Source organism: Meriones unguiculatus, chromosome 4 (assembly GCF_030254825.1).
Source record: "Meriones unguiculatus strain TT.TT164.6M chromosome 4, Bangor_MerUng_6.1, whole genome shotgun sequence".
In the NCBI taxonomy this organism is placed as follows: domain Eukaryota; kingdom Metazoa; phylum Chordata; class Mammalia; order Rodentia; family Muridae; genus Meriones; species Meriones unguiculatus.
Window position 1 is genome coordinate 72919886 of NC_083352.1, and position 13490 is coordinate 72933375.

Below are 13490 nucleotides of genomic sequence, written 5' to 3' on the forward strand. Positions count from 1 at the left end.
TCAGATTTCTTTTTTAACAAATTAAGTGGTGCTCTACCTAGTCAGAAAAACTTCTCTACTGAAATTTCAGCACTGGCACCGGATATGCTATCACCATCCCTTGAATACCAGGGATCTTCTAAGCCTAGCACTACTCCCTCAGCTCTTTCCCAGCTTAGCCAAAAGACTTCTTTGTTCACAAAGCCTTTGTGCTGCAATAGCTCTCCAACCAAGAGATTGGATATCTGGTACTGAGCAAAGTGTAGGTGCTTTGGCATACCTGGGAGACAAGCCCTGGGGGCCAGCATCACGGGGCACGGGTGGAGAACCACAGGGAACCACCCTATGGCTGCGCACAGTATAGATGGGGTTCCGCAGAATGGAGCTCACAGTGGTGCTGGGAGTCATGCTCCGGGGAACAGTGCCTAGGAATGGGCTGGGTCAGAACAGTGGTTCCAAAACACCCAGACAGCCTTGGACTGACTCACGCTCTCCCACAAACACCAGGCATTCACAGTCTTTGGGGGAAAAGGATTCTAGGTAGAGACTTTTAGCCACCATTTTGCAGTATGGCTTTGACTACTCGCCTTTCCCCAACCATAAGAAAGGAACAAAGAACACATTCAACAGAGACAGGACCAACAATCACAAAAAGGGCAGAAAGGGCAGCAATTATGGGCTAAATACATGTGACTGTACATCCCTATGAGCACACAACAACCCTGTTCCCAGCTCCTGTCCCAGCAGCTTACCCACAGATGGCCGGTTGGGGTAGAGTAAGGGGTTGCCATGGCGGCTAGCATGTCCTGGTGAGTATGAGGACCACTCCTGGACCTCTGGGGAGAGCTCTCCACTGGCTGGAACACATTCCTGTTCCTGCAGAATCAAAGGCAAGAGTGTCTGTTGGGGAAAGTGAACACTCACCACGTTTGCAAGCTGACTTCTGCCCCCTGCACCAGCAACTCCCACTCAGGCCTAGGAATGACCAGGGGTTAGAGATATGGCCCATTCATGGTGCCTGATACCTGGAAGCAAACAAGGGTTTTCTCTACAGGCCCATCAGAAGACAAACGCAGAGAAAGGATTTGGCTTTCAGATAAACAGACTGTGGAAGTGGAAGGTGAGAAGGCATGCCTGCGACAGGATGTGCAGTGAGCAGTGTGCACTGTGCCCTAGGAGGCTCAGTTCTCAGCAACATCCCCTTCTGGAAACTTCAACACACACAGCTGGTTTGCCCTAATAACATTCTTTTCCCCCAATCTTTTTGGGGCAAATCTGTTACATAGTTTTTTGTTTTGTTTTTGTTTTTACAAGCTCAAAAACTTCTTTAAGAAGCAAACCAAAGGGGCTAGAGAAATTGCTTAGTAGTTAAGAGCACTGGCTGCTCTTCTAGGTTCTATTCCTACCACCACATGATAGTTCACAACTGTCTATAACTTTAGTTCTAGGATATCCGGTACCCTCACACAGACATATGCATGCAGGCAAAACCCCAATGCATATGAAAATGAATAAGTCTTAAAAAAAAAAAAAAAGGCAAACCAAACATTATGCTCAGGTAAGTGTTCCCTTGGTGTCATTTCCTACTACCATACATACCCCATGACCCTTTCCCAACTCCTAGAAGGGACTATTACTCATTGGCATTGACCTGCCACACTATACATTATTATTATTATTTTTTTTTTTTTTTAAGACAGGATTTTTCTATGTAACAGCCCTGGCTGTCCTGTAACTTACTCTGTAGACCAGGCTGGCCAGGAACTCACAGAGATCCACCTGCCTTTGCTGTGATTAAAGGCCGGTGGCACCACTGCACCCTAACCTCTCTTAAAGGTACACAGCAGCAGCAAAGGCACCAGCTCTGCACAAGCCTGGGAAACTGTGTGAGGGTGCTTCGCAGGCTCCCACCCCAGGCACTTGGGCCCCAGCCCAACCTCTACCTCTAGGCACTGAGTAGGAATCACTACTGGAGCGATCTTGGGCCGAAAACTAGGAGCAGACTTTGGCCGGCGTCGCTTCTGCCCCAGTTCATCCACTTTCTGGGAAGTGAGGTCCTCATCACAGGGCTTCTTGGCAGGCAGGTAGGAGGTATCTCCATCCCCTTCAGAGTGGTAGCTGGAGGCGATGCGGACCCGGGCCTTTCGAGGAGGTGAAGCATGCATGGGTTCCCCTGGGTCCATGTTGGGGGGTGGGGCACTCGGAGGACTGGTGGAGGGTGAGCTGCCCACCAAAGTGGCCTCTGATTCAGAACTGGTCTCCAGCCTGTGTTGGAACTTGATAGAGTCACTTCTCCTTGGGGGTTTTGGGGGAGTCAGAGACCCCACCCTCTTAGAGGGCTGGGGGGAATGAGCAAGCCCAGGGCCTGGAAGCAGGTAGTCTATTTTGGGGGGCGTCTGTGGGCGCTTGAAAGTATTTGGGTCAAAGATGGATTTCCTCTGCTTGGGTTTCTTGTACACGGAGAGTTTCTCAGGCCCTGTTGTGGAGCTAAGCACAGCCTTGGGCCAGGTCCCGCCAGTATTGCAGCTCTCAGGCTCTCTCTTATCCAGAGGAGCCTCTACTGCTCCACAGGGGCCCACCTCAGTCTCAAAAGACAGCGGTGGCCGCTGGCTCTGCACGTCCACCAGCCCATAGCCACGTTCTGCAGAGGCATCAGAGCGGAATGAGTTCAGACTACGCTCAGAGGTGCTAGGACAGGCTTGGGGGGAGGTTGGAGAGGAGGCTCCAGGGAATGGCTTGTGCAGAAAAGAACCGCTGCCTCCAGGGGCACCCAGCTCCTTCCTGTCCTCCAGCTGGTCAGCATAGAAGATGTCAGTCTGCGTGGAGTTATTGTGCTGTAACAAGTTCCGTTTGCTATGTGCCTGGATCTCTGGTCCATGGGCTCGGCAACTCAGCATCCGATCTGAGTCCTTGATATTTTCAAAGATGTTCTGGCCACTCCATGAGGAGCTCTGGGGAAACACCTGAGTCAGGAGTGCAGAGGGGTGCGAGAGAGAAGGTGAGATGCTATTGCTTACAAGTGCCACTGGAAACCATCTCCAGAATGGAGTGATGGAAAGTAATGGCCATGGCTCCCTGAGAGAGACAGATAGACATAATGGGCACACACAGATGTACGCACATATCAGTGTCTAACTGTGAAGTTTTCTCATGCGCTGGCTATGCAGAACTCATAAAAGCGATAAAATCGTGTCGGTTTTGAGGACTAATCTGCAGCCACCTGCGCACTGTAAAAGACCCATTAAGCATAAAGGTAAATTAGTCATGGTTACCCAGGCAACGGGAAACTAACCAGGACTAAGAGGTGAGCTTGCAGGCCACAAAAAGACACAGAAGAACCATGTATGAGTAAGCAAGCTTATGTGAAAAAAAGGCCCCAGCTACACGGTGCTTTTAAAAAGGCAGATAGTCTGGAGACAGAAAAAGGACTGATGGTTCTTGGAGGCTTGACAAGTGGCAATGACCAAGCAGGACATAGGAGATTATTAGAGCAGAGAGACTACCTGCAGAGTACTCTAATGATGACCATGTTACTATACGTATGTCCAAACCAGTGGTTCTCAACCTGTGTATCATGACTCCTTTTCATATGTGACAGCCTGCATATCAGACATTGACCTTACAGTCCATCACAGTAGCAAACTACATGTATGAAGTAGCGACAAAAATATTTTTACGGTTGGGAGATCACCACAGTATGAGGAACTGTATTAAAGGGTTGCAGCATTAGGAAGGTTGAAAACCATTGATCCAAACCCACAGAATACACAGCAACAGTGAACCCCCATTGAGCTATGTAGCAGTGATGACTCATCATTTGTATTAAATGTAACCCACAAATGCAAGGTGTCAATAAGAGGGGAAACCTAGGCTGGAGCCTCACATGAAAAGACACACAAGAACAATCTGCCAGCCCAGATGTTCTGAGAACCAAAAACAATCCCCCAACATCCATTAATTTAAAGGAGTAACTTAAAAAGCATCTCTTCGTGAACTGGACAGACCCATGTTCCTAAACTTCTATTGCTAACCTTTTCAACTATTTAGAAAAGTTGATATAAAAGTATAATGAGTGCCCATAAGCCCACTCACCAGATTCAACATTTTACCAGATAGTCTTTAGAAATTTATACATATCTCGGTATTTCCTCAGCTAAGAACTTCAGTGTAGCACCACATATGACCATTCTCCTGTAAATTCTAAGGCTGCTGCCAGGCCAAAGGAACCTACCCATCTCTAGGCCATCAGATTGTCCAGTCCAGATTGAAATGTGCCCAGCAGGTCTCTATAGTACTGTTTTTCAACAGTCAGGTTTCCCACACCTGCATTTGGAAATCAATACACTTTCCCCCAAGGATCCTGTTGCCCTTGAGAACCAGCTCAGGTGCATGGAGCTGAGGCTCTTCTCACCCTCCCAAAAGTGACAGAAGTGCCCAGTGCCCACCTTCAGGAGGGAGAGGGTCAAGGAGTCTTGACAGCTGCGCAGCAGAGATTCACATTCATTCAGAGACTTATTGTCCAGTGCAATACCGTTGATCTAGAGCCAAAGAGAGAGCTGGTCAGGCCTATTGCTGGGGAGGACTCAGTGATCCCAGGCTGCCAGGCCAGGAGCTGGGCCTACCTGCTCATCCTGGGACTATTTATATAAGGAGCCAAACTGAGCGGTTAGTGAAGGAAAGCAAGACCCTCCCTAGCAGCACGTGGAGCCAGATAAATACCTTCTGAAGCAGGTGAAGCACAGTCCTAGCATCACACTAGATCAGACCAGAACACAGGAGACCCCAGGCCGACATCCTGCTGTATGATACCAGCCTACTCCCTCATGTGTAAGTGGCCAGGAAATACATACACCTCCCATAGGTGGGGGGAGAATCGAAAGGAAATCATGGATATGAAAAGCTTTTGTGACATAGAAATGAAATGACATACCACATGAAATGAAACACTCATTGTCAAAGGGAATCAATACCCACTCCTGGAATGTGTCATCACCCATCACGAGTATGGCCAAGCATTCTCTAAAAAAGCACCTGAAGTAGTGACTGCCTACCCTGTGCTACACCTAGGCCACAGAAATGAAAAGAACTAACTAGTGGGACACAGAGCACTTGTGAGGCTCTCATAGGATAATGCTGAGTGAATAAAGCCTTCATGGAGTCAGAGTCTATATGATGCCATTCATAGTACACTTAACTGTCAGGGTAAGAGACTGTATGTGGCCAGGCAGTGGTGGCACACACCTTTGCTCCTAACACTCGGGAGGCAGAGGCAGGACTGTTCTGCAGAGTGAGTTCCTGCACAGTCAAGGCTACACAGAGAAACCCTGTCTCAAAAAACAAAACAAAACAAAGAGACTGTGTGTGTAGGAAGGGACAGCTATTGAGAGGAGGCAGAAGGAAAGCCTGTGTGATAAAGAATACATGTCTGCAATGTTTATACAAAACCACTTGTGGTAACACCACTGAGAACTATGCAGACACAGCACACCAGTGTCACCATCTGGCCTTAATATAGGGGATACAGTATGGATGAGATGTAAGACCTCCCTGTACTATTGTTACAATATCTCCTGGTCAGGAAAGGCCCAAGAGGTCCCCAAATAACATAGGCTATTGTCATTGCTTTTGGTTGCCTATAACAATTAGACGGTAAGATCCTGTTGCTGAACACACAAGACACTTACGTTGCAGGGCATGAAAACCCAGGCTTGTACTAACTGGAACACTTCCTTCATGCTGGCCAGCTGTTACAGGGCTAGATGGTATTATACAGGCTGCTGGAGGAGAAGTCATTAATAGTATTGCCCACCCTGAACGCTATAGTATCAGCCTGGCAGGCAAAATGTGATGAGTGGTGTAATAGTGGCATGAAGGTTATGTGAACAGCCAAATGTTTCCTGACTGAATCTGAGGTCTGATCCAGAGAAGGGAATTCATACCTGATACTGTAAACCAAGACCATGCTTTTGGGGGTTTGTTGTTTTGCTGAATGGTTATGTTGTCAATAACCTTCTAAATACTTATGTTTATATTTATAGTTTTGTGCTGCTTTCAACCGTAGCCAGAGAAGCCTCTTTCTGCAGTGGACACTGGTTAATGTATTATTGTCTTATAACTGACCAAAGTGCAGAGAATAAGTGACTGCTGAGTGCTCAACCTTAAACTGAGCATCTCAGAGAACATAGAAAAGAGGTTACAGAGAGGAGGCTGGAGAGATGGCTCAGACAAAGTACTCAAACACATAAAGTAAATAAATCTTTTTTTTTTTTAAGATTTATTCATTTATTATGTTATACAGTGTTCTGCCTGCATGTACACCTGTACGCCAGAAGAGGGCACCAGATCTCATTATAGATGGTTGTGAGCCACCATGCGGTTTGCTGGGAATTAAACTCAGGACCTCTGGAAGAGCAGCCAGTGCTCTTGACCTCTGAGCCATCTCTCCAGCCCGTAAATAAATCTTTTTAAAAATTCAAAAAGAATAGATAGATGATTCTTGAGAAGCAACTCTCAAGGGTGCCCTCTAATCTCCACAAGTGCTGGAACACTGCATATGCACATCTGTACATACACGTACCCATATGAATACACATACCACCATCTCCACACATAAAAGCTAAAAAGAAAGTATCTACAGAATGTGATTATATTAGGAAGGGCAACTGATGTGTTTTCCTTGTATGCTGTCTCCATTTTTAAGACATTTTCCTGTGGCCATGCTGTTTTAAGCACTGGCTCTCCTCAAATCTGAAGAACATTGGCAAGGATGTGCAGTGATGAGCTAGCTCTCTCCATCAGGTAGTAGAAAGGCTGACAAGAGTCATGATCTTGGAACACAAGGGCATAGCAGCATAGGTACTCACTCGATGCCTATGCACTGTGACACAGGGAAGCCCACCCAGGGACTTACTCCACAGCACGTTCTTGGAAGGCCCCATGAGGGGTTACTGCAGCCATTGAGCACCATGCATACATGCAAACATGCTGCACTGGACTGGCTAGCAGTCTAAGCTGACGTCCCTGAGGAACCAGGTGGAGGCTGAAGATGTGCTCAGTGCAGACATCTCGACTAACACACATGACACTCTACACCCTAGCTTCCACCCCAACACCACTGACTGATTATAGTCATTTAGAAGGAGCCACCGGCAGATCCAACGACATTCATCTCTCTAGGACATGAAAATGTAAGGCAAACAAATGAGCATGTTATAATTTCAAATGAGCTATAAAACAAAACCAAACCAGAGGTAGACATGCTGAAACCCTTCTGGAAGTAAACACAGTAAATAGTTAACCATGGGTTTTGTCAGCATGGGAATCCATAGATGTGACCAGAACCAGATAACATGCTGTTACTACTCCCTTATGTACAACTGAAATTTCACATGTGTGTCATGAAAAGGCACATGTGCTTTCTACCTCAGCCTGTTGGGCCAAAGACTGACATACACAAGCCCTGCTACTCAGCAAATGCCCACATTTCTCATCTTGTACGGACATGAAGCGATCCAGAAGCTGTCATACTACAGGTGAGGCTCACTATGGGCCCTCATACAACACCAGATGGTAATCACTTTATATGTCCATCAGAAAGAGGCAGTTTTAAGTATATATAATCAAGCAGCCCAACCTCATGAGGTAGGTACCGTTAATGAAGACTGATTTGGAAAGCCACCCATGATGTAGAATGCAAACTGCAGATCCCACTGTCGTGTTTAAACACAAATGCTAGAACCCTATACATACACATAGAGACTTACATGAGCACTCGAGATCTGGGCTGGAGGCACCTTCCATGTAGGGGCAGAGTTCTAGGAGTGGATTCAAGAGAGAAGGCCAACGACTACTTTTTGCTCTATGTGTTTTTTTTTTTAATCATTTGACCATTTTACAAACAGTTTTTATGTTGGTACTTATAAAACAAAAAGCCAATAGAGTAGGCATACTATTCAGTAAAAGTAAAACATATCTTTAAACCAGTCACAATCACTCTGAGGCAGGAGGACCGCTTTATCTTCTTTGAAGACATACATCCATGATTGGAAAAGCAAATCAACACAGACACTCATTCTTGGGACACTGTTCATTACAGGCATCCACACATTGAGGAGTACTTAAGAAATGCTTAATTGCCATCAGTGTGCGGCAGCAATAGAAATGAGTCTCATCTTCCTCCTACACTATTCTGTTCTTCCTGACGTTCTACAACATTCACTCCCACAGCATCTCAGCACTTTCCTTATGAAAAAGTTTGTTGTTGTTGTTGTTTTCCAATGTTCACACAGTGCAATACCTATGACCTCTTGTTCAAAGCTGCCTGCCTAAACGCAGCAGACAGCTGGCTCTATTTTGGAGTCTCACCGCGACAATCCTGTCTCCCACGGCGAGGGATCCCTCCTTGGCAGCTGGGCTTCCAGGCACCACAGCAGCGGCATACACTCCATTCTCCAAACTGATGCCACTGTCTGCAAACCAGAGGAGGGCAACGGATGACCAGAGCTGGCTGCTCCACCCCAATTCTGCCAACTACATTCATCAAAGGGACTGAACCCCACTCTGTGACATGCCCCACCAGGGAGCTCATCACACCCCTGCCTGGGTGACCTCCCACCCGGAGAGCACCTGGGCTGCATTAAGACAGCATCAACATGAAGTTCTGGGAACAAGATGATCCTGCAAACACGGTCTGTCTCCAGCAGAGAGGACGCCTGCCATATCTCCAGGCCTATTACCTTTCTGTCCACAGAGGTTGATGTGCAGAGGTGTGATGACTTTCCCACCCAGGGACTTCCTCCGCCTCACGACCATGTTGATGGCTCCCTCTCCATTGAGGAGTGCCTTGATGGCCTGTTTCTTGTCCTTGTTGATGAGGTCCACATCATTGATTCTCAGTAGCCAGTCGTTGACCCTGAGGAGGGACAAGGCCAGGCAGGCAGCCACTCAGACCCAAGGACCTATAGCTGCCTCTCACCATCATGCCCATTTCCAGGCTCAAATGTCGGCGAGCAGGTTCCCTGCGTCCACACTCAGGAGGGTTTCAGCCTCCAGAGCATATGGTTATAAAACTTACAGATGCTGGCATTAGACAGCTTGGCTTCAAATCCTGATTCTGCCACTTACTAGCTGTGGAACCAAGCCCTGCTGCTTCAGTGCCCTCTTCTGTAAGGTGAGGCAATGTTTGTACTTGCCTCAAATTATTAAGATTAATGATTAAGAGATACAGTGTGTATACCAGCACTTGGCAAGCAGTTAGAAAAGTGTATCACTTTATCCTCTTCACTATTTCATGGAATGAGCAGGCAGTGCCACATCCTACTCTCATCATGTGCTCCTGAGTCCTGTGCTCCCCAGAGAAGTAAAAACACAGCTTCTGGTACCTGGAGAAAAACCAGATTCAGGAGGTCACAAGAGGCAGTTTCCTTTAAGAGCATCCTAGTTGAGCTTGGGGCTTTAGATAGCTCTGTGAGTCCTCAAATGCCAGGACATGCTCATTTCCCTGCCATCTTTCCTCTTGCTGTGTTCTTCCCCTCCAGGGCCAGGACCTCCTCAGCTCTTACCTTAAGCGACCATCGGCGATGCTTCCTTTGTCCACTTTAGTGACAAATATGCCACAGTCTCCCGGGAAACAAGGCTCATTCACGCCTTCTGCCATGTCAAACCCAAGTGCTTTCAAGTCAACATCCTCCTGTCAAAACAGCACCTGCAGATGTTTACCAAGCTGGGAGGAGGAATACCCTAAAACCCCAAGTGAGGCACTCAGTCTTGAGATGGACATGTACGAAGAGCTGCGCCTGCCACTTCCAGCCACTGCAGTGTTGTCCCTGGTCTTTTACCAGGGCCCTGCCTTCCATGGGATTTGTCAGCACCACCATGACACAAAGGAGTGGTATAACCCAGCTTGGATGGTGTGCTGGCTAGTTTTACATCAACCTGACATGGGAGAGAGTTATTTGAGAGATGAAAACCTCAACTGAGAAAATACCTCCATTGGGTCCAACTACAAGAAAGCCTGAAAGGCATTTTCTTAATTAATGATTGTTGGGGGAGGGCCACCCACATTTTAGGTATGGCCTTCCCTGGGTGGCTGCTCTGGGTTCTGTAAGAAGGCAGGTTGAGCAAGCTATGGATAGCAAGTCAATAAGCAGTATCCCACCATGGCTCCTATCTCCAGGTTCCTGCCCTGTTTAAGTTCCTGTTCTGACTTGCTTCAGTGATGAACAAAGAAAGATATGCAAGCATAAGCCAAATAAATCCTCAGCTCCCCAGGTTGCTTTGGTCACGGTGTTTCATCACAGTAATAGCAACCCCAACGAGGACAGATGGTTACAGGGAAAAGGGGAGGAAGGCATGAAACAAGACCAGGGCCATCCTCTACTTCCCCAGAGTTCTCGTACCCAAGAGAGTGGACAAACACAAGCCATCCAAGGCAGCTTACCGTCTCTCGTTCAAACTCCACAACTTCTGTTTCCCACTCCATGGAATCCGTGTCGATGGCTGAGTCGTGGGAACTGTGGGCCATTAGCTGCCGGAACCGGGCCTCCTTCTCCAGCTGGCATTCCATCTGCTCCCTGTGAACAAAGAGAGCTGTGGCAACGGTCCTTTCGAAGGGGAAACCTCTTACTGAATCATGGCTCCCAACTAAGGCAGCCTCTCCTGAAAGCAAAGTGGGGCTCCTTCCCCCAGTACTCATACTTCCTGAGAAGCTACGATGAACCTTTTTTGAATTATCGGTAGGTTTCCATAATAGTGTTTTGGTTTGTTTTGTTTTTTTTTTAAACATAGACAGTCTCCCCAAATTTAACTAGAGGTTTAAAGCAATTTAGGTCAAAGGCCAGCAAGAGGCTTAGAAATGTAGCACAGTGCTACCTAGCATGCTTATCTAGCATGCACAGGTCACTTTCCAGACCAGGCTGGCCTCGAACTCAGAGACCTGCCTGCCTCTGCCTCACAAGTGCTGGGACTAAAAGAGTATGACACCTTGTACACCTGGCTAATTAGCCTTTCTTAAAATCAAATTATGGGTGGGGAAACATATGCAGGTGTCCACAGCAGTCAAAAGCATTAGATCCCCCATGGAACTGGAGTTCCAGGGGATTGTGAACTGCCTGAAATGAGTGCCTGAAGCCAAATCAAGTACTCTACAAGAGCAATGCATTCTACTAACAGCTGAGCCATCTCTCCATCTCCCTTGTTAGTCTTAATTGTCAGCTTGACTAAATTGAGAATTGCCTTGACTAGTAGTAACAACTATGGGAATGTCTGGGAGGGTGTCTCTAAAGACAATAAGATAATGAAGGGTCTCATTTTACCTACAGATCAGACCTTTCTCTGATTCCTAATATGATAGCATTACTGGAAGGTGAAAGTAGAAAGTGGAGACTCTAGAGGAAGTAGGTAACTGGGAGTAGGTAACATGGGTCCTTGCCCAATGCCATGCTCCAGCTCCTTCTTGAAGTCCCTTTTCTCTCTGTTTCCTAGACCCCATTAAGTGGGCAGCTGTGCTCCACCACATGCCCTCCTCACGCCATTATATTCTGCCCAAAATCACAGAGTCAGGCAACCATGGACTAAGATCATCAAAACCATAAACCAAAAAAAATTCCTCCTCTGTTGGGTTGTTTGTGACAGGTATTATGTCCCAGACACATGAAAGGAACCAATTTAAGAACATTTACCTAATATTCCGGAGGAAGAGAGTTAGGCTAGCTAATGCTGTCTCCGAAAGGAAATACAAAGTGAGAGGTGGTGACACGGCTGTGAGGATAGACACACATGCTGTGCAAGCCTGAAGACCCAAGTTCCATCCTGGGAGCCACACTAAATAGCTGGATATGGTGGCATGCCCTGATAGCAAAGCAATCCTACAGCGAGATGGGAACAGGGGTCAGGAAAATCACCCAGAAGCTTACAGCCTAGACAGGCTAGAGCAGACAGCATGCAGAAACAGGAGACCTGTCTCAACAAGATGAAGGTGAAAAAGAACTTACTCCTCAAAGTTCTTCTCTTAACTCTTGACATCCTCTATCTCTCTTTCTCTCTTTTTTTCTCTTACACACACACACACACACAATTAAGAATAAATAAAGTTTTTAAAAGAATTACCAGAGAGGAGTCACTCAATTTAAGACTTCCTCAAGCAGCTATAATGGAGTCTACATGATAACACACAGATCAAAGCTATGGAATAAGGGCCCTAAAAATATCACCAAATGATGCAAATGATGCAAAAATAATTCAAAAGGTCATTCCTCTAGTCATGATTTGAGCAGGTCACCATCCATACTTTACCATGGGAGTAGGTGGAGCCATAGAGGTGGCTCAGTGGTTAAGAGCACTGACTGCTCTTTCAGAGGACCAGAGTTCAATTTCCAGCACCTACATGGCAGCTCACCACCATCTATAACTCCAGTTCCTGGGAGTTATAGACCCTTTTCTGGCCACTGCTGGCACTTGTGTGTATCAAACAGATACACACAAACACACACACACACACACACGCACACGCACATGCACACACACAGAGAGAGAGAAATAATAAAATAATTCTTAAACAAAAAAACTCCCCTCAACTTAAATCTCATACCTTTAAAAAAAAATTAACTCTAAGTATATTCTACATTTAAATGTAAAACAGAAAACATTTTGAAAGAAGCCATGTATGGTGGCACATGCCAGTAACTCCAGCACGGAGAAGGCTGAGACAGGAGGGTAGGGAGTTCAAGGCCAGCCTACTTACTATGGTAAGACCCTGCCCCCCAAAAATCAAAGGCTCAGGGTGTAGCTTGGTGGTAAAATGCTTGGCTAGCATCTTAAAGCTCTGGTTCAAATACCAGGTCTAGGGAAACAAATAGCCTTAATGCTGAAAGTTACATGAAAGGCTTTTTAGATATGATACATAATAATTTTTTTTTTAATTAACAACTTGGACTTTATCAAGATAAAAAAATTTAACTGTGGGGGAAATTCATTGAAGAAGATGGGAAAGAAAGACTGAGAAACCTTATCACAGAGATGTGACTGACATGTGATAACCTACTTTCTAATATCTGGGCCCTGGCAGCCTTTGAATTCATCTATGCTGCCGACTACATACAAGTGGCTTACTTATGTCTCCATGAGAATAGGATACCCAATGTACCTTTGCCCTTGATGCTCTCAGGTATTGGATGCTTACTCAACCTCCTAGCCCTTCTGGGCCTCCATCCCATCCCCACCAGAACAGTGTGGCCCAATGCTCCACACTGATGCTCAGAATGTTCTGCCTGTCCACAGGGGATGCCTATGTTTCTCCAGACTGAAGGTCCCCAGGGCAGCAGCAGGGACATCCTTAGCAGCAAGCCATTAGTGACAGAATTTAGCAGAAAGAAGCTGCAAATGCAAACATGACGCATGAACAAACAGAACCCGGTGCTTTTTACATGTTCAAACAAAAGGAAAAAAAACTTCCTTCTGAACCACACTCTGCAGCATCAAGGGTTTCCCTTAAAATGGATCTTTCTTTTCTATTT

The 13490-nt window shown here is 46.4% G+C and overlaps 1 protein-coding gene across 5 annotated transcripts in view; it reads right to left on the minus strand.

Annotated features, from left to right (window-relative positions):
• Positions 1 to 13490, minus strand: part of Dlg5 (discs large MAGUK scaffold protein 5) — a 111300-nt gene that overhangs the window by 23648 nt on the left and 74162 nt on the right. For 4 of the 5 annotated variants that reach the window (XM_060382152.1, XM_060382153.1, XM_060382154.1 and 1 more), the window contains 8 exons: positions 10418 to 10550; positions 9540 to 9667; positions 8715 to 8890; positions 8344 to 8447; positions 4425 to 4517; positions 1923 to 2942; positions 732 to 855; positions 260 to 404 (listed from right to left, as the gene is read on the minus strand). In XM_060382152.1, the coding sequence (XP_060238135.1) occupies positions 260 to 404; positions 732 to 855; positions 1923 to 2942; positions 4425 to 4517; positions 8344 to 8447; positions 8715 to 8890; positions 9540 to 9667; positions 10418 to 10550 (1923 nt within the window). The remainder of the gene's footprint in view (positions 1 to 259; positions 405 to 731; positions 856 to 1922; positions 2943 to 4424; positions 4518 to 8343; positions 8448 to 8714; positions 8891 to 9539; positions 9668 to 10417; positions 10551 to 13490) is intronic. The other variant, XM_060382151.1, reaches the window with a different exon arrangement.